The following is a 21766-nucleotide window of genomic DNA, read 5'->3' as shown; positions in this document are numbered from 1 at the left end:
GTTTGATTATATCCAGTCGCAACAATCGTTTGTACAAAACAGTGTGCAAAGATTACATTCCAGAAAACATTAAACAAAAAATATAATCACAAAACATTTGAACATTCACACCCCCAGACTTTCTCCTCATTTTTAACTGTCTTAACAGAAGTAATGACAGAACAGAAAAAGAATAAAAGAAATGAAAAAGGAAAGACCAACGTGACAGAGCATTCAGAACGGAGGAATAGAGCTGGTACTGTGTAAGGCAACCCCTCTGCCTTACGTGACAGTTTGTCATGTATTACTTTGAAATGCAGTGTCAAGAGTACAAAACTAGGTCACTAAAATCTCATAATAACATCTCACTTCAACCCCCGAGTAACGTTCTTAGTCAGTCACTGGTACGGTAACGGAGGTACAAGATGAGTTGGACGACAGATCCATTCTCTCACACAGACCGACAGACTCCATTTTGGAACTTCAGACTTCACCATTGTTATAAACATTCTAGACACAATTCCATAGTTCTGGAGTGCTCTCTAGCTAGCGCAGGCTACGGACCGAGTACGGTCGGCTTTGCAGCTTTAAAGCGGTTTTGCCAAGAACCCGGTGTGCTGACTTCTAGTGAATACACGTTAGGTATCGATGAGTATTGGGGTGTAAACATTAGTCCGAACAGTTGTAAACAGTTGCGTTTTGCAACAAAAACACATTTCTATTGGAGAGATTCAGGTAGCTCATTCCCTGTTACGCTCCGTATGCTTCTGTTTAAGAAAAGTTTTGCAACAGAATCGGAGTAAATTATCAATAGAGTAATGTTTGTATAAGCAGAAGTGAGAACCCCTCACCCCAACAGAGTATAGATTAGACACCTCCTCACCCCAACAGAGTATAGATTAGAGTCCTCCTCACCCCAACAGAGTATAGATTAGACACCTCCTCACCCCAACAGAGTATAGATTAGACACCTCCTCACCCCAACAGAGTATAGATTAGAGTCCTCCTCACCCCAACAGAGTATAGATTAGACACCTCCTCACCCCAACAGAGCATAGATTAGACACCTCCTCACCCCAACAGAGTATAGATTAGACACCTCCTCACCCCAACAGAGTATAGATTAGAGTCCTCCTCACCCCAACAGAGTATAGATTAGACACCTCCTCACCCCAACAGAGTATAGATTAGACACCTCCTCACCCCAACAGAGTATAGATTACACCTCCTCACCCCAACAGAGCATAGATTAGACACCTCCTCACCCCAACAGAGTATAGATTAGAGTCCTCCTCACCCCAACAGAGTATAGATTAGACACCTCCTCACCCCAACAGAGTATAGATTAGACACCTCCTCACCCCAACAGAGTATAGATTAGACACCTCCTCACCCCAACAGAGTATAGATTAGAGTCCTCCTCACCCCAACAGAGTATAGATTAGACACCTCCTCACCCCAACAGAGTATAGATTAGACACCTCCTCACCCCAACAGAGTATAGATTAGACACCTCCTCACCCCAACAGAGTATAGATTAGAGTCCTCCTCACCCCAACAGAGTATAGATTAGACACCTCCTCACCCCAACAGAGTATAGATTAGACACCTCCTCACCCCAACAGAGTATAGATTACACCTCCTCACCCCAACAGAGCATAGATTAGACACCTCCTCACCCCAACAGAGTATAGATTAGAGTCCTCCTCACCCCAACAGAGTATAGATTAGACACCTCCTCACCCCAACAGAGTATAGATTAGACACCTCCTCACCCCAACAGAGTATAGATTAGACACCTCCTCACCCCAACAGAGTATAGATTAGACACCTCCTCACCCCAACAGAGTATAGATTAGACACCTCCTCACCCCAACAGAGTATAGATTAGAGACCTCCTCACCCCAACAGAGTATAGATTAGACACCTCCTCACCCCAACAGAGTATAGATTAGACACCTCCTCACCCCAACAGAGTATAGATTAGACACCTCCTCACCCCAACAGAGTATAGATTAGACACCTCCTCACCCCAACAGAGTATAGATTAGAGTCCTCCTCACCCCAACAGAGTATAGATTAGAGTCCTCCTCACCCCAACAGAGTATAGATTAGAGACCTCCTCACCCCAACAGAGTATAGATTAGAGTCCTCCTCACCCCAACAGAGTATAGATTAGACACCTCCTCACCCCAACAGAGTATAGCTTAGACACCTCCAACAGAGTATAGATTAGACACCTCCTCACCCCAACAGAGTATAGATTAGACACCTCCTCACCCCAACAGAGCATAGATTAGACACCTCCTCACCCCAACAGAGTATAGATTAGACACCTCCTCACCCCAACAGAGTATAGATTAGAGTCCTCCTCACCCCAACAGAGTATAGATTAGACACCTCCTCACCCCAACAGAGGTTAGAGTATAGATTAGAGTCCTCCTCACCCCAACAGAGTATAGATTAGAGACCTCCTCACCCCAACAGAGTATAGATTAGAGTCCTCCTCACCCCAACAGAGTATAGATTAGACACCTCCTCACCCCAACAGAGTATAGATTAGACACCTCCTCACCCCAACAGAGTATAGATTAGAGTCCTCCTCACCCCAACAGAGTATAGATTAGAGTCCTCCTCACCCCAACAGAGTATAGATTACACCTCCTCACCCCAACAGAGTATAGATTAGAGTCCTCCTCACCCCAACAGAGTATAGATTAGACACCTCCTCACCCCAACAGAGTATAGATTAGACACCTCCTCACCCCAACAGAGTATAGATTAGACACCTCCTCACCCCAACAGAGGTTAGAGTATAGATTAGAGTCCTCCTCACCCCAACAGAGTATAGATTAGAGAACCCCTCACCCCAACAGAGTATAGATTAGACACCTCCTCACCCCAACAGAGTATAGATTAGAAGTATAGATTAGACACCTCCTCACCCCAACAGAGGTTAGAGGAGGTAGAGGGAATATGGGGCTGGCTGGTCAGCAAAACCCATTACACACACTTCACTGACACAAGGGACACACACACACACACAGTAAGAAAGAGAGACACACACATCTGTGTGATGACTAAGTGTTTCCCTCCCTGTCCTGGTTTCAGTCTGACCAATCTTACGTAACAGTGTCTGTATGCAGGTGGAGAGATAGTGTCCCTTCATTATAACAGTGTCTGTATGCAGGTGGAGAGATAGTGTCCCTTCATTATAACAGTGTCTGTATGCAGGTGGAGAGATAGTGTCCCTTCATTATAACAGTGTCTGTATGCAGGTGGAGAGATAGTGTCCCTTCATTATAACAGTGTCTGTATGCAGGTGGAGAGATAGTGTCCCTTCATTATAACAGTGTCTGTATGCAGGTGAGGAGATAGTGTCCCTTCATTATAACACACCGGTCTAGCCGTTCGTGTTTCTCCACTAACGGTGTGGAGGAATATGCACTAATACCATGGACCAGAGCTAGTAGAAACCATAATAATCAGGCTTTTATAGCAAGAATGGAAATCATTTGAATCCATTTAAATCATTAAATAATGACATTTTCCAAGAGAAAACAAACACTGACAACTTCAGTTGCACTGTACGCAACAAAAACAACTTATTTATTCATTTTATAATATACAAAGACATAAATACATCCGAAAATGCCCCCCGATTAAAATGATTTGTCGATCAGAGTTTTAAAAGTTAACAGAATTAACATTCCTTGAGATGGTGAGGTGAAGGAGAAGAGGAGAGAAAACATCTGCCTTTCTTTCCTTCTCTTCAGCACATAGTTACCAAAGGCAGAATACGTCCCATTGCTTATATAAAAGTTAAAGGAAAACTCCACCCAAAAAAACTCCTGTGGTATTTGGTCCATTAGTCCACTGTTGATATAGTCCCAAAATGTTTTGCATGTCAGCAATCAAGTTTTCCAAGATGTAGAAATGTTGCTAAATAAAGAAATACAGCCGTTATGATGCATTTTATGAAGCTGCATTTTGGGTGGAATTTTCCTTTAAGATGGCTGTCTCAAACCTTACGGTCCCATGTTTGACTTCAGATCTTTCCACTGTTTGGTTGTACTCCTTGCTACTGCTTTTAAGACCCACAGTCCTAATCACCAACATGCTCCTGATTTCAGCCATGTCATGTGATCATGGAGTCCTTGATAATGATGGCTTTTTGTTGTTGTTTTGAAGCGGTCCTGGAATTAAGTTTTGCTGTCAGGTTTGGTCAAAGTGTCACAAGCATCTGTAATTAGTTGTAGGATTCAAAATGGCAGAAGTTTCAGTGGAGACATGGTTGTGGTGTAAGAGTGTGTGTATGGTAGCCTTGTGTATGTCAGCTATATAGGCTTGGTTGTGACACACTACAGGCCAACCAGACTAGTAAGGGGCACTACGGGAGAAGTATAGAGGAATGGCTTTCAACCAAAACCAAAAAAAACACAGACTCTTGTTAAGTTCTTCTTCAGATGTAGCCTGGCCTAATGACAGTGGACTCCATGTACCTCTCAATGCCCCAGTCCAAACCGGTACAGGTACAATGCGTTGATGGTCTGAATGCAGAATATACAGTAAACCACAGATAGCTAGTTAATATGTACAGGAGAGATACGGACGGGTGTCCATTCTCTCTAGGTTTTTGTTCCGACAGAAATACATACAGATCGGTGTGTTCCCTGTAGATTGAGGAATATGAATGCACAGGAAAAAACAGCTGGCAACACAGGGCTGGCTGGCTTTCTGTCTTTTCCCTCCCGCTGTCTATCTACCTACCTGTCTGCCTGCCTGTCTGCCTGTCTGCCTGCCTGTCTACCTGTCTGCCTCTTCCCTCCGTCCATCTGTCTACCTGTTTGTTGGGGTAGTGTAGACAGAGGGAGCATCAGACAAGTCAAATGTGCAGAGGAGGAAGAGTGGAGACAGGGAGAAGAGATGAGATTCCACATGGGGCAGTTACAGTTACGCTGTGCTCGTATGTGCTTTGAGGCCTTAGCTGAAGAGATGTACTGTACAGCCAGTGAGAGGCTGGATATTGGGGTAAAACACAAGTCTCTCTTTATGTCTTCCTACCACCCCCAGAGTGAAGTCAGCTCAGTGAGAGGAGGAGAGGAGGAGGACAGAGCTCCAGTATTTCCTGGCAGTACCGAGAGCCCGTCACAATTAAACACACAGCTCCCCTTCAAATCCCATAGTATGAAAGAAATCCTTGATTATTTAATAAAAGAAGACTGTCCTTCTACAGCTAATCCTGAGTTTCAGTGGGAGGTTGAGAGAGGAAACCTTAGTTAGCACTTCAGAGAGTGAAAAAGATTTCCGGGGACAAGGAAGAGGCATGGAGGGTGGAATCAGTACTTCAGTTTGTGCAAGGGAGAAGGGGAATGTTTTTGGGGTTGGTACTGGTCCTCTCTCTTTCCAGTTACTCTTCTCCTTTTCCTCCCCCTCCTCTTCTGGTCAATGTGGTAGAACCCTCCTCCTCATAATCCCCCTGTCTGTCTGTCTCAGTTCATGTCGATGGTGTTGAAGACCCACTCTGTAAACTTTTTGAGTTTGGCAGCAGAGCTCTGGGACTCTTCCTGCAGCCTCTGGTTATCTTCCCAGAGCCTTTTGATCTGCAGATGGAGACGCTGCTTCTCCTCACGCTCCTACAAGAGGGAGGGAGAGGGGGATAGAGGGGGAGGGAGGGATACGTGGGTGTGTAGGGTAAAGATGAGAGAGAAAGGAGGGGGACAGAGGGAGAGAGAGAAGGAGGGAGGGAGAGAGAAGGCAAGGGCGAACAGAGAGCAAAAAAGAAAGATGAGATAAAGGGAGAAAGAGTTAAAAGGGGAGGAGAAGGAGGGAGAGAAGGAGAGAGAAGGGATAGAGGTAGAGAAGGAGGGAGAGGGAGAGAAGGAGGGAGAGAGAGAGAAGGAGGGAGAGAGCGAGAGAAGGAGGGAGAGAGCGAGAGGAGGGAGAGAGCGAGAGAAGGAGGGAGAGAATGTGGGAGAGAGGGAGAGAAGGAGGGAGAGAGGGAGAGAATGTGGGAGAGAGCGAGAGAAGGAGGGAGAGAGCGAGAGAAGGAGGGCGAGAGAAGGAGGGAGAGAGCGAGAGAAGGAGGGAGAGAGCGAGAGAGCGAGAGAAGGAGGGAGAGAGCGAGAGAAGGAGGGAGAGAGCGAGAGAAGGAGGGAGAGAGCGAGGGAGAGAGCGAGAGAAGGAGGGAGAGAGCGAGGGAGAGAGCGAGAGAAGGAGGGAGAGAGCGAGGGAGAGAGCGAGAGAAGGAAGGGAGAGAGCGAGGGAGAGAGCGAGAGAAGGAGGGAGAGAGCGAGGGAGAGAGCGAGAGAAGGAGGGAGAGAGCGAGGGAGAGAGCGAGAGAAGGAGGGAGAGAAGGAGGGAGAGAAGGAGGGAGAGAGCGAGAGAAGGAGGGAGAGAGCGAGAGGAGGGAGAGAGCGAGAGAAGGAGGGAGAGAGCGAGAGGAGGGAGAGAGCGAGGGAGAGAGCGAGAGGAGGGAGAGAGCGAGAAAAGGAAGAGAGCGAGAGAAGGTGAGACAAGGGATACATGTTTAAGTTAAAGTCAGCAACTCTATATAGCAGACGGCAGCTATAACACCGCTAGGGATGATAACTCTATATAGCAGACGGTAGCTATAACACCGCTAGGGATGATAACTCTATATAGCAGACGGTAGCTATAACACCGCTAGGGATGACAACTCTATATAGCAGACGGTAGCTATAACACCGCTAGGGATGATAACTCTATATAGCAGACGGCAGCTATAACACCGCTAGGGATGATAACTCTATATAGCAGACGGTAGCTATAACACCGCTAGGGATGACAACTCTATATAGCAGACGGTAGCTATAACACCGCTAGGGATGATAACTCTATATAGCAGACGGCAGCTATAACACCGCTAGGGATGATAACTCTATATAGCAGACGGCAGCTATAACACCGCTAGGGATGATAACTCTATATAGCAGACGGCAGCTATAACACCGCTAGGGATGATAACTCTATATAGCAGACTGTAGCTATAACACCGCTAGGGATGATAACTCTATATAGCAGACGGCAGCTATAACACCGCTAGGGATGATAACTCTATATAGCAGACTGTAGCTATAACACCGCTAGGGATGATAACTCTATATAGCAGACGGCAGCTATATCAACCGCTAGGGATGATAACTCTATATAGCAGACGGCAGCTATAACACCGCTAGGGATGATAACTCTATATAGCAGACGGCAGCTATAACACCGCTAGGGATGACTACTCTATATAGGCTCCTGGGTGGCGCAGCGATCTAAGGCACTGTATCTCAGTGCTAGAGGCATCACTACAGACCCTGGTTCGATTCCAGGCTGTATCACAACCGGCCGTCTCATAAGGCGGCGCACAATTGGCCCAGCGTGGTCCGGGCTAGGGTTTGGCCGGGGTAGGCCGTCATTGAAAATAATAATTTGTTCTTAACGGACTTGCCTAGTTAAATAAAAAAATAAAAAGGAATTAAAAATGTGTTAACAGTAAGTAGCTTTAAGTAAGCAGCAAATCTTCTACAGAGCGGAGGCAGGTAAAGCCGAACGTCTTTCAGAAGGGACAATGGGTTGAGCAGAACTTTGTGTGAGTGGTCCATTAGTATTGTTGTTTTGATGGTTACTTGCTAAGCTAAGTGCATGTATTGATTTGTGTGGTTATTGACATCCATTTTTCCCATCAATTTGCTGAAATTATGAGATGAGACATATTGTGTGTGTGTGTGAGTGTGTGTGTGTGTGTGTTACCTTCTTCAGGTCATCCTGTAGCATCTTGACCACGGCTTCCAGCTTGGTCACATTCCTCTCCAGACCTGCTGGACCCTCACTGTGGAGACAGAGTTAAACATACATTTAACATACATACATTTAACCACACAAACCTAACGTGTCACCTAACGTGTCATCTATATTGGATCTTTATTTAAAGAGATTGATGTGAGGCACTTACATATTTGTAACATATCAAATGAAATGTAGTTAGTCACAAGCGCGTGTAGACCGACAACAGGTGAAAATGCTTACTGACAAACAACGCGGTTTTAATAAAAATAAGAGTTAAGAAAATATTTACTAAATAAACTGAAGTAAAACTAAAAAATAACACAATAAAATAACAATAACGAGGATATATAGAGGGGGTAGCGGTACCGAGTCAGTGTGCAGGGGTACAGGTTAGTCGAGGTAATTAAGGTAATTTGTACATGTATCTAGGGGTAAAGTGTCATTGCATTGATAATAAACAGCGAGTAGCAGCAGCGGGAAAAAAACGGGGGGTGGGGGGGGGTTAAATGCAAATCGTCTTGGTAGCCATCTGTTCAGGAGTCTTATGCCTTGGGGGGTAGAAGCTGTTAAGGAGCCTTTTGGACCTAGACTTGGCACTCCGGTACCGCTTGCCGTGTGGCAGCAGAGAGAACAGTCTATGACTAGAATGGCTGGATTCTTTGCAATTTTTAGGGCCTTCCTCTGACACCGCCTGGTATAGAGGTCCTGGATGGTAGGAAGCTTGGCCACAGTGATGTACTGATCCATTCCCGTCCCGTGTGGCTCAGTTGGTAGAGCATGGTGTTTGCAATGCCAGGGTTGTGGGTTCGATTCCCACGGGGGACCAGTACGGAGAAAAAAATTATGAAATGTATGCATTCACTACTGTAAGTCGATCTGGATGAGAGCGTCTGCTAAATGACTAAAATGTAAAAAATGTAAATGTAAATTCGCACTACCCTCTGTAGCGCCTTGTGGTCGGAGGCCGAGCAGTTGCCATACCAGGCGGTGATGCAACCGGTCAGGATGCTCTCGATGGTGTAGCTGTAGAACTTTTTGAAGATCTGAGGACACATGCAAAATCTGTTCAGTCTATAGAATAGACGTTGTCGTGTCCTCTTCAGTGGGGTTGGGTTGAATGCGGAAGACACATTTCAGTTGATTGCATTCAGTTGTACAACTGACTAGGTATCCCCCTTTCCCGTGCCCTCTTCACGACTGTCTTGGTGTGTTGGACCATGTTAGTTTGTTGGTGATGTGGACACCAAGGAACTTGCAGCTCTCAACCTGCTCCACTGCAGCCCTGTCGATGAGAATGGGGGCGTGCTCGGTCCTTTTTTTCCTGTAGTCCACAATCATCTCCTTTGTCTTGATCATGTTGAGGGAGAGGTTGTTGTCCTGGCATCACACTGTTTGGTCTCTGACCTCCTCCCTATAGGCTGTCTCAACATCGTTGGTGATCAGGCAATGATGGTGTTGAACTCGTGCACCCCTGAGGGGCCAATGTGATGAGGATCAGTGTGGCAGATGTGTTGTTGCCTACCCTTACTACCTGGGGGCGGCCCGATCCAGTTGCAGAGGGAGGTGTTTAGTCCCAGGGTGCTTAGCTTAGTAATTAACTTTGATGGCAGGCTGTATCTCCAGGTTGGGCTGTGTGGTGAGGGTTACCTGGATGAAGGTCTGGATAGAGGGGCAGGCTGGGCTGTGTGGTGAGGGTTACCTGGATGAAGGTCTGGATAGAGGGGCAGGCTGGGCTGTGTGGTGAGGGTTACCTGGATGAAGGTCTGGATAGAGGGGCAGGCTGGGCTGTGTGGTGAGGGTTACCTGGATGAAGGTCTGGATAGAGGGGCAGGCTGGGCTGTGTGGTGAGGGTTACCTGGATGAAGGTCTGGACAGAGGGGCAGGCTGGGCTGTGTGGTGAGGGTTACCTGGATGAAGGTCTGGATAGAGGGGCAGGTTGGGCTGTGTGGTGAGGGTTACCTGGATGAAGGTCTGGATAGAGGGGCAGGTTGGGCTGTGTGGTGAGGGTTACCTGGATGAAGGTCTGGATAGAGGGGCAGGTTGGGCTGTGTGGTGAGGGTTACCTGGATGATGGTCTGGATAGAGGGGCAGGCTGGGCTGTGTGGTGAGGGTTACCTGGATGAAGGTCTGGATAGAGGGGCAGGTTGGGCTGTGTGGTGAGGGTTACCTGGATGAAGGTCTGGATAGAGGGGCAGGCTGGGCTGTGTGGTGAGGGTTACCTGGATGAAGGTCTGGATAGAGGGGCAGGTTGGGCTGTGTGGTGAGGGTTACCTGGATGAAGGTCTGGATAGAGGGGCAGGCTGGGCTGTGGTGAGGGTTACCTGGATGAAGGTCTGGATAGAGGGGCAGGCTGGGCTGTGTGGTGAGGGTTACCTGGATGAAGGTCTGGATAGAGGGGCAGGCTGGGCTGTGTGGTGAGGGTTACCTGGATGAAGGTCTGGATAGAGGGGCAGGCTGTAGGTCCAGGTTGGGCTGTGACTGGTGAGGGCTGGAGGCTCCACTACCTCTGTGGTTAGAATCACTGAACACAAACCCTCTCTGGACTGGAGGTGGAGGGAGGGAGGCAGAGAGATAGGAGGAGGAAGAGAGAGGAAAGGAGGGGGGGGAGGGAGGGAAGGAAGGAGGGAATGAGGGGGGAGGGAGGGAAGGGGGGAGGGAAGGAGAGGGAAGGAGAGGGGGAGAGAGGAAAAGAGGGGGAGGAAGGAGGGGGAGGGAGGGGGAGGGAGAGAAGGAGGGGGAGGGAGGGGAAAGAGGGAGAGGAAGGAGGGGGAGGGAGAGGAAGGAGAGGGAGGGAAGGAGAAGAGATAGGGAGGGGGAGAGCAGGAGGGAAGGAGGTAGAGTAAATAAGAGGAAGAGAGAGAGGATTGTCAGGGGAAAACGTGAGAGAGGGAGAGAAAGAGAATGTGATTAAAGATAAAGTTGAGACAAATTGTAGTAGTAACTGTTGTCATGGGAGACACATCATTACTATGTAGTGTTCATAGAAGACAGTCATTTCCTGTGTCTTCCTTTTACAGGTGTTGACCACATTCACCAGGTGAGTCCAGTCACACACCACACAAACCACACCACACACTCAGCTCTTACTTTCGAAGGTGTTGGCAACATCCACCAGGTGGGTCCAGTCACACCACACCACACACACAGCTCTTACTTTCGAAGGTGTTGGCCACATCCACCAGGTGGGTCCAGTCCAGAGGGCTGTCCCTGCTCTCAGAGGGGGGGAGGGGCATCAGCTCCTGGGGAAGGGGGTGGCGCTGTCGCTCAACCATCTCAGCCAATGACGTGTCAGACGCAGACAGGTCACCTGTAGAGAGAGGACAGGAGGACCGATTAGGACCGTGGACATTCCTAGAAGACATACAGATCACCTGTAGAGAGAGGACAGGAGGACCGATTAGGACCGTGGACATTCCTAGAAGACATACAGATCACCTGTAGAGAGAGGACAGGAGGACCGATTAGGACCGTGGACATTCCTAGAAGACATACAGATCACCTGTAGAGAGAGGACAGGAGGACCGATTAGGACCGTGGACATTCCTAGAAGACATACAGATCACCTGTAGAGAGAGGACAGGAGGACCGATTAGGACCGTGGACATTCCTAGAAGACAGACAGATCACCTGTAGAGAGAGGACAGGAGGACCGATTAGGACCGTGGACATTCCTTGAAGACAGACAGACATTAATCAATTCCATCAGTTCCCTCTCTCATTGAAAAATAAACTACAGCACACTATTATTCTTCAATAGTCGGCAATAAATGTCATGAATCTTTTTACCAAAATGTAGGTCAATACACTTTCTACCAGAAGAGGGAGGCATATACAGAGCCTTTATCCCCCCAGCTCCACCACATCAAGTATTAGGTCACCAACGTGTCGAACTGTCTCAAGCTGTCCATAGCACATTCCCCAGCCCTGTGTCAACACGGCTCCTCTCACCGTGTAGTTTGATCCCCAGTTTGTACGACGGTCGTCTGAGGGGCACCCCGCGGGTGGTGGGAGAGCGTGGCAACGTGGAGCAGCTGAACAACACGTCACTACCCAGGGTGGGGTCTGGTTCTAGGTCCCCCAGCCTCAGAGAGGGGACACGCTGGCCCCGGTAGATACTCTCATCAGACAGGGTGCGGTGGAGAGACCGACGGGTAGGGGGCTGGCCTGAGGATGAGGACTGGAGGGGAGCGAGAGAGAGAGAGAGAGAGAGAGAGAGAGAGAGAGAGAGAGTTAAACTGATGTCACTTGCTATCATAAGTGAATATATACTGCTCAAAAAAATAAAGGGAACACTTAAACAAATCCTAGATCTGAATGAAAGAAATATTCTTATTAAATACTTTTTCCTTTACATAGTTGAATGTGCTGACAACAAAATCACACAAAAATAATCAATGGAAATCCAATTTATCAACCCATGGAGGTCTGGATTTGGAGTCACACTCAAAATTAAAGTGGAAAACCACACTACAGGCTGATGCAACTTTGATGTAATGTCCTTAAAACAAGTCAAAATGAGGCTCATTAGTGTGTGTGGTCTCCACGTGCCTGTATGACCTCCCTACAACGCCTGGGCATGCTCCTGATGAGGTGCGGATGGTCTCCTGAGGGATCTCCTCCCAGACCTGGACTAAAGCATCCGCCAACTCCTGGACAGTCTGTGGTGCAACGTGGCGTTGGTGGATGGAGCGAGACATGATGTCCCAGATGTGCTCAATTGGATTCAGGTCTGGGGAACGGGCGGGCCAGTCCATAGCATCAATGCCTTCCTCTTGCAGGAACTGCTGACACACTCCAGCCACATGAGGTCTAGCATTGTCTTGCATGAGGAGGAACCCAGGGCCAACCGCACCAGCATATGGTCTCACAAGGGGTCTGAGGATCTCATCTCAGTACCTAATGGCAGTCAGGCTACCTCTAGCGAGCACATGGAGGGCTGTGCGGCCCCCCAAAGAAATGCCACCCCACACCATGACTGACCCACCGCCAAACCGGTCATGCTGGAGGATGTTGCAGGCAGCAGAACGTTCTCCACGGCGTCTCCAGACTCTGTCACATCTGTGACATGTGCTCAGTGTGAACCTGCTTTCATCTGTGAAGAGCACAGGGCGCCAGTGGCGAATTTGCCAATCTCGGTGTTCTCTGGCAAATGCCAAACGTCCTGCACGGTGTTGGGCTGTAAAGCACAACCCCCACCTGTGGACGTCGGGCCCTCATACCGCCCTCATGGAGTCTGTTTCTGACCGTTTGAGCAGACACATGCACATTTGTGGCCTGCTGGAGGTCATTTTGCAGGGCTTTGGCAGTGCTCCTCCTGCTCCTCCTTGCACAAAGGCGGAGGTAGCGGTCCTGCTGCTGGGTTGTTGCCCTCCTACGACCTCCTCCACGTCTCCTGATGTACTGGCCTGTCTCCTGGTAGCGCCTCCATGCTCTGGACACTACGCTGACAGACACAGCAAACCTTCTTGCCACAGCTTGCATTGATGTGCCATCCTGGATGAGCTGCGCTACCTGAGCCACTTGTGTGGGTTGTAGACTCCGTCTCATGCTACCACTAGAGTGAAAGCACCGCCAGCATTCAAAAGTGACCAAAACATCAGCTAGGAAGCATAGGAACTGAGAAGTGGTCTGTGGTTACCACCTGCAGAACCACTCCTTTATTGGGGGTGTCTTGCTAATTGCCTATAATTTCCACCTGTTGTCTATTCCATTTGCACAACAGCATGTGAAATGTATTGTCAATCAGTGTTGCTTCCTAAGTGGACAGTTTGATTTCACAGAAGTGTGATTGACTTGGAGTTACATTGTGTTGTTTAAGTGTTCCCTTTATTTTTTTGAGCAGTGTAATAAAAACACACCAGATGGAGGATTAAAGTTATGACATGATGGAGGATTAAAATTATGACATGATGGAGGATTAAAGTTATGACATGATGGAGGATTAAAGTTATGACATGATGGAGGACTAAAGTTATGACATGATGGAGGACTAAAGTTATAACATGGAGGATTAAAGTCATGACATGATGGAGGATTAAAGTTATAACAAGATGGAGGATTAAAGTTATGACATGATGGAGGACTAAAGTTATAACATGGAGGATTAAAGTCATGACATGATGGAGGATTAAAGTCATAACATGATGGTGGACTAAAGTTATGACATGATGGAGGATTAAAGTTATAACAAGATGGAGGATTAAAGTTATGACATGATGGAGGATTAAAGTTATAACATGGAGGATTAAAGTTATGACATGATGGTGGATTAAAGTTATGACATGATGGAGGATTAAAGTTATGACACGATGGAGGATTAAAGTTATGACACGATGGAGGATTAAAGTTATGACACGATGGAGGATTAAAGTTATGACACGATGGTGGACTAAAGTTATGACACGATGGAGGATTAAAGTTATGACACGATGGTGGATTAAAGTTATGACACGATGGAGGATTAAAGTCATGACACGATGGAGGATTAAAGTCATGACATGATGGAGGATTAAAGTCATGACATGATGGAGGATTAAAGTCATGACATGATGGAGGATTAAAGTCATGACATGATGGAGGATTAAAGTCATGACATGATGGAGGATTAAAGTCATGACATGATGGATGATTAAAGTCATGACATGGAGGACTAAAGTTATAACATGGAGGATTAAAGTTATGACATGATGGAGGATTAAAGTTAAGACATGATGGAGGACTAAAGTTATGACATGGAGGATTAAAGTTATGACATGGAGGATTAAAGTTATGACATGGAGGATTAAAGTCATGACATGATGGAGGACTAAAGTTATAACATAGAGGATTAAAGTCATGACATGATGGAGGACTAAAGTTATGACATGATGGAGGATTAAAGTCATGACATGATGGAGGATTAAAGTCATGACATGATGGAGGACTAAAGTTATGACATGATGGAGGATTAAAGTCATGACATGACGGAGGATTAAAGTCATGACATGATGGAGGATTAAAGTCATGACATGATGGAGGACTAAAGTTATAACATGATGGAGGATTAAAGTCATGACATGATGGAGGATTAAAGTTATAACATGGAGGATTAAAGTCATGACATGACGGAGGATTAAAGTCATGACATGATGGAGGATTAAAGTCATTACATGATGGAGGACTAAAGTTATAACATGGAGGATTAAAGTCATGACATGATGGAGGATTAAAGTTATAACAAGATGGAGGATTAAAGTCATGACATGATGGAGGGTTAAAGTCATGACATGATGGAGGATTAAAGTCATGACATGATGGAGGATTAAAGTTATGACATGATGGTGGATTAAAGTTATGACATGATGGAGGATTAAAGTTATGACATGATGGTGGATTAAAGTTACGACATGATGGAGGATTAAAGTTATGACATGATGGAGGATTAAAGTTATAACAAGATGGAGGATTAAAGTCATGACATGATGGAGGATTAAAGTCATGACATGATGGAGGATTAAAGTTATGATATTATGATGGAGGATTAAAGTTATGACATGGAGGATTAAAGTTATAACATGATGGAGGATTAAAGTTATGACATGATGGAGGATTAAAGTTATAACATGATGGAGGATTAAAGTTATGATTCATGATGGAGGATTAAAGTTATGACATGATGGTGGATTAAAGTTATGACATGGAGGATTAAAGTTATAACATGATGGAGGATTAAAGTTATAACATGATGGAGGATTAAAGTTATAACATGATGGTGGATTAAAGTTATGACATGATGGTGGATTAAAGTTATGACATGATGGTGGATTAAAGTTATGACATGATGGAGGATTAAAGTTATGACATGATGGTGGATTAAAGTTATGACATGATGGTGGATTAAAGTTATGACACGATGGTGGATTAAAGTTATGACACGATGGAGGATTAAAGTTATGACACGATGGTGGATTAAAGTTATGACATGATGGTGGATTAAAGTTATGACATGATGGAGGATTAAAGTTATGACATGATGGAGGATTAAAGTTATGACATGATGGAGGATTAAAGTTATGACATGATGGAGGATTAAAGTTATGACATGATGGAGGATTAAAGTTATGACATGATGGAGGATTAAAGTTATGACATGATGGAGGATTAAAGTTATGACATGGAGGATTAAAGTTATGACATGGAGGATTAAAGTTATGACATGATGGAGGATTAAAGTTATGACATGATGGAGGATTAAAGTTATGACATGATGGAGGATTAAAGTTATGACATGATGGTGGATTAAAGTTATGACATGATGGAGGACGATTTAAATAATAACATGCAGGATGATTATAAATTCAATCTGTACTCTAATTTGCAATCAAAAGTTGTAGCTCTGCTGTCTTTAACAGTTTGAGTATTGTTGCAGTATGTGGGGGGAAGGGAAGATTCACCCACAATGTTACAAGCTAATATCCTGTACCTTGTCCTTGACCTTGTGTCGTCTGTGTTTGGGAGGGCTGTCTGGACTCAGTCTCTTCATATCGTCCTCCACGGTGGTCTTAGCGTGGGTGAGGTGTGGTTGGAGGGCATGATGGGGCCTGCTATGACCCCCTCGTCCTCCGCTGCCACTCCCCTCTCCTCCTCCCTCCCCTGGAGACTTCCTGGGGACACACAATAACAAGCAGGGGTCAGGGGTCAGATAATACAGCCAAGCAAAAGACATAGCAATGTGACTGTCCAATAACTTTGTTAGCTGTGATATTCAAGTAAAACGCATTTAATCAAGTTATAGACACAATCCGGATCATACATAAAGCCCAATATCATGCAAATTAACTCACTCAAATTCACTGTATAATGTCAGTAGTTGTCTATAGTCAGTGTATAATGACAGTAGTTGTCTATAGTCAGTGTATAATGACAGTAGTTGTCTATAGTCAGTGTATAATGTCAGTAGTTGTCTATAGTCAGTGTCTATAGTCAGTGTATAATGACAATAGTTGTCTATAGTCAGTGTATAATGACAGTAGTTGTCTATAGTCAGTGTATAATGACAGTAGTTGTCTATAGTCAGTGTCTATAGTCAGTGTATAATGACAGTAGTTGTCTATAGTCAGTGTATAATGACAGTAGTTGTCTATAGTCAGTGTATAATGACAGTAGTTGTCTATAGTCAGTGTATAATGACAGTAGTTGTCTATAGTCAGTGTATAATGTCAGTAGTTGTCTATATTCAGTGTATAATGACAGTAGTTGTCTATAGTCAGTGTATAATGACAATAGTTGTCTATAGTCAGTGTCTATAGTCAGTGTATAATGTCAGTAGTTGTCTATAGTCAGTGTATAATGTCAGTAGTTGTCTATAGTCAGTGTATAATGACAGTAGTTGTCTATAGTCAGTGTATAATGACAGTAGTTGTCTATAGTCAGTGTATAATGTCAGTAGTTGTCTATAGTCAGTGTCTATATTCAGTGTATAATGACAGTAGTTGTCTATAGTCAGTGTCTATATTCAGTGTATAATGACAGTAGTTGTCTATATTCAGTGTATAATGACAGTAGTTGTCTATAGTCAGTGTCTATAGTCAGTGTATAATGTCAGTAGTTGTCTATAGTCAGTGTCTATAGTCAGTGTCTATAGTCAGTGTATAATGTCAGTAGTTGTCTATATTCAGTGTATAATGACAGTAGTTGTCTATAGTCAGTGTATAATGACAGTAGTTGTCTATAGTCAGTGTATAATGACAGTAGTTGTCTATAGTCAGTGTATAATGACAGTAGTTGTCTATAGTCAGTGTATAATGTCAGTAGTTGTCTATAGTCAGTGTATAATGACAGTAGTTGTCTATATTCAGTGTATAATGACAGTAGTTGTCTATAGTCAGTGTATAATGACAGTAGTTGTCTATAGTCAGTGTCTATAGTCAGTGTATAATGACAGTAGTTGTCTATATTCAGTGAATAATGACAGTAGTTGTCTATAGTCAGTGTATAATGACAGTAGTTGTCTATAGTCAGTGTCTATATTCAGTGTATAATGACAGTAGTTGTCTATAGTCAGTGTATAATGACAGTAGTTGTCTATAGTCAGTGTCTATATTCAGTGTATAATGACAGTAGTTGTCTATAGTCAGTGTATAATGACAGTAGTTGTCTATAGTCAGTGTATAATGACAGTAGTTGTCTATAGTCAGTGTATAATGACAGTAGTTGTCTATAGTCAGTGTATAATGTCAGTAGTTGTCTATAGTCAGTGTATAATGACAGTAGTTGTCTATAGTCAGTGTATAATGACAGTAGTTGTCTATAGTCAGTGTATAATGTCAGTAGTTGTCTATAGTCAGTGTCTATATTCAGTGTATAATGACAGTAGTTGTCTATAGTCAGTGTCTATATTCAGTGTATAATGACAGTAGTTGTCTATATTCAGTGTATAATGACAGTAGTTGTCTATAGTCAGTGTCTATAGTCAGTGTATAATGTCAGTAGTTGTCTATAGTCAGTGTCTATAGTCAGTGTCTATAGTCAGTGTATAATGTCAGTAGTTGTCTATAGTCAGTGTCTATAGTCAGTGTATAATGTCAGTAGTTGTCTATATTCAGTGTATAATGACAGTAGTTGTCTATAGTCAGTGTATAATGACAGTAGTTGTCTATAGTCAGTGTATAATGACAGTAGTTGTCTATAGTCAGTGTATAATGTCAGTAGTTGTCTATAGTCAGTGTATAATGACAGTAGTTGTCTATATTCAGTGTATAATGACAGTAGTTGTCTATAGTCAGTGTATAATGACAGTAGTTGTCTATAGTCAGTGTCTATATTCAGTGTATAATGACAGTAGTTGTCTATAGTCAGTGTATAATGACAGTAGTTGTCTATATTCAGTGAATAATGACAGTAGTTGTCTATAGTCAGTGTATAATGTCAGTAGTTGTCTATAGTCAGTGTATAATGACAGTAGTTGTCTATAGTCAGTGTATAATGACAGTAGTTGTCTATAGTCAGTGTATAATGTCAGTAGTTGTCTATAGTCAGTGTATAATGTCAGTAGTTGTCTATAGTCAGTGTATAATGTCAGTAGTTGTCTATAGTCAGTGTATAATGTCAGTAGTTGTCTATAGTCAGTGTATAATGACAGTAGTTGTCTATAGTCAGTGTATAATGTCAGTAGTTGTCTATAGTCAGTGTATAATGACAGTAGTTGTCTATAGTCAGTGTATAATGACAGTAGTTGTCTATAGTCAGTGTATAATGACAGTAGTTGTCTATAGTCAGTGTATAATGACAGTAGTTGTCTATAGTCAGTGTATAATGACAGTAGTTGTCTATAGTCAGTGTATAATGACAGTAGTTGTCTATAGTCAGTGTATAATGACAGTAGTTGTCTATAGTCAGTGTATAATGACAGTAGTTGTCTATAGTCAGTGTATAATGACAGTAGTTGTCTATAGTCAGTGTATAATGACAGTAGTTGTCTATAGTCAGTGTATAATGACAGTAGTTGTCTATAGTCAGTGTATAATGTCAGTAGTTGTCTATAGTCAGTGTATAATGACAGTAGTTGTCTATAGTCAGTGTATAATGACAGTAGTTGTCTATAGTCAGTGTATAATGACAGTAGTTGTCTATAGTCAGTGTATAATGACAGTAGTTGTCTATAGTCAGTGTATAATGACAGTAGTTGTCTATAGTCAGTGTATAATGTCAGTAGTTGTCTATAGTCAGTGTATAATGACAGTAGTTGTCTATAGTCAGTGTATAATGACAGTAGTTGTCTATAGTCAGTGTATAATGACAGTAGTTGTCTATAGTCAGTGTATAATGACAGTAGTTGTCTATAGTCAGTGTATAATGTCAGTAGTTGTCTATAGTCAGTGTATAATGACAGTAGTTGTCTATAGTCAGTGTCTATAGTCAGTGTATAATGTCAGTAGTTGTCTATAGTCAGTGTATGTAATATTCCTTTTAGCCACTAGGTGGCGATAAAGTCCTGAAAGAGGAACTACTCTAATTCTCAGGTACAAGGCCACTTCCTCCTGGTCTTACTTGCGGTTATCTCCGAAGTCGACAGAGTTGATGGTGGATCCTGGCTTCCTCCAGCCGATGAGGTACTTGGAGGTGGCTCCCTGACGGGGGTAGAAGGTCTTGGGGGCGGGAGAGACCGACGCCTGGGAGCAAGGGGAGGTGGCCGAGGAAGACGAGTCCTCATGGGGGGAGTGGCCTCTGGAACTGGAGAGGAGGAAGGGGGGGGGAGAGAGGAGGACAGGGGGAGAGGAGAGAAGGGAGAAAGAGGGAGGAAGGGAGGAGGAGGACAGTGGGAGCGGAGAGAAAGAGGGAGGAAGGGAGGACAGGGGAGAGGAGAGAAGGGAGAAAGAGGGAGGAATGGAGGAGGAGGACAGGGGGAGAGGAGAGAAGGGAGAAAGAGGGAGGGAGGGAGGAGGAGGACAGGGGGAGAGGAGAGAAGGGAGAAGGAGGGAGGAGGAGGACGGGGGAGAGGAGAGAAGAGAGAAAGAGGGAGGAAGGGAGGAGGAGGACAGGGGGAGAGGAGAGAAGGGAGAAAGAGGGAGGAAGGGAGGAGGAGGACAGGGGGAGAGGAGAGAAGGGAGAAAGAGGGAGGAAGGGAGGAGGAGGACGGGGGAGAGGAGAGAAAGAGGGAGGAAGGGAGGAGGAGGACAGGGGGAGCGGAGAGAAAGAGGGAGGAAGGGAGGAGGAGGACAGGGGGAGCGGAGAGAAAGAGGGAGGAATGGAGGAGGAGGACAGGGGGAGAGGAGAGAAGGGAGAAAGAGGGAGGAATGGAGGACAGGGGAGAGGAGAGAAGGGAGAAAGAGGGAGGAAGGGAGGAGGAGGACAGGGGGAGAGGAGAGAAGGGAGAAAGAGGGAGGAATGGAGGACAGGGGGAGAGGAGAGAAGGGAGAAAGAGGGAGGAATGGAGGACAGGGGGAGAGGAGAGAAGGGAGAAAGAGGGAGGAAGGGAGGAGGAGGACAGGGGGAGAGGAGAGAAGGGAGAAAGAGGGAGGAAGGGAGGAGGACAAGGGGAGAGGAGAGAAAGAGGGAGGAAGGGAGGAGAGGGACAGGGGGCACGGCAGAAGGGAGAAAAAGGGAGGAAGGGAGGAGGAGGACAGGGGGAGAGGAGAGAAGGGAGAAAGAGGGAGGAATGGAGGAGGAGGACAGGGGGAGAGGAGAGAAAGAGGGAGGAATGGAGGAGGAGGACAGGGGGAGAGGAGAGAAAGAGGGAGGAATGGAGGAGGAGGACAGGGGGAGAGGAGAGAAAGAGGGAGGAAGGGAGGAGGAGGACAGGGGGAGAGGAGAGAAAGAGGGAGGAAGGGAGGAGTAGGACAGGGGGAGAGGAGAGAAGGGAGAAAGAGGGAGGAAGGGAGGAGGAGGACAGGGGGAGAGGAGAGAAAGAGGGAGGAAGGGAGGAGGAGGACAGGGGGAGCGGAGAGAAGAGAAAGGTCACTGCAGGGAGATTCAACGAGCGGCCATGGAGGGCCAAAGTTCTGTAATCTCTGGCATGGACATAATCTAGACTTTGAACTAATAACTAAGCTAAAAACATAATCTAGACTTTGAGCTAATAACTAGGAGCTAAAAACCCATTTTTAGAAAGGCTGATCTGCAGATTCCGCAGTAGACTAGTAGAGATTACAGAGTTACATAGTGGTTTCTCTACTAACGTCAGAGCAGAGGATGACATGAATGGACTACAGGTGTTCATCATCCTCTACTTCTGGAACAGTCACTGTGTTCCGCTACAGTATCAAAATATCAAACCAACACCACTGTATTGTGCTACTGTTTCCCTTTGTGACTGACGATACTGTTGACACTGTTTCCCTTTGTGACTGACGATACTGTTGACAGGGTTTCCTTTGTGACTGACGATACTGTTGACAGGGTTTCCTTTGTGACTGACGATACTGTTGACAGGGTTTGCTTTGTGACTGACGATACTGTTGACAGGGTTCCCTTTGTGACTGACGATACTGTTGACAGGGTTTCCTTTGTGACT

The 21766-nt window shown here is 45.2% G+C and overlaps 1 protein-coding gene across 4 annotated transcripts in view; it reads right to left on the bottom strand.

Annotated features, from left to right (window-relative positions):
- Positions 1-3554: 3554 nt before the first annotated feature.
- The window catches only part of sipa1l1 (signal-induced proliferation-associated 1 like 1), a 295071-nt gene continuing 276859 nt past the window's right edge, over positions 3555-21766 (bottom strand). For 3 of the 4 annotated variants that reach the window (XM_045721113.1, XM_045721112.1, XM_014205915.2), the window contains 7 exons: positions 19804-19986; positions 16238-16418; positions 11725-11953; positions 10931-11083; positions 10202-10319; positions 7741-7819; positions 3555-5615 (listed from right to left, as the gene is read on the bottom strand). In XM_045721113.1, the coding sequence (XP_045577069.1) occupies positions 5472-5615; positions 7741-7819; positions 10202-10319; positions 10931-11083; positions 11725-11953; positions 16238-16418; positions 19804-19986 (1087 nt within the window). In that variant the 3' untranslated portion in view covers positions 3555-5471. Of the gene's footprint in view, positions 5616-7740; positions 7820-9423; positions 10320-10930; positions 11084-11724; positions 11954-16237; positions 16419-19803; positions 19987-21766 lie in introns of all 4 variants that reach the window. The other variant, XR_006770346.1, reaches the window with a different exon arrangement.

Source organism: Salmo salar, chromosome ssa06 (genome assembly GCF_905237065.1).
Source record: "Salmo salar chromosome ssa06, Ssal_v3.1, whole genome shotgun sequence".
In the NCBI taxonomy this organism is placed as follows: domain Eukaryota; kingdom Metazoa; phylum Chordata; class Actinopteri; order Salmoniformes; family Salmonidae; genus Salmo; species Salmo salar.
The sequence above is the reverse complement of the archived record's forward strand: the minus strand, read 5'-3'. Positions and strand labels throughout refer to the sequence as shown.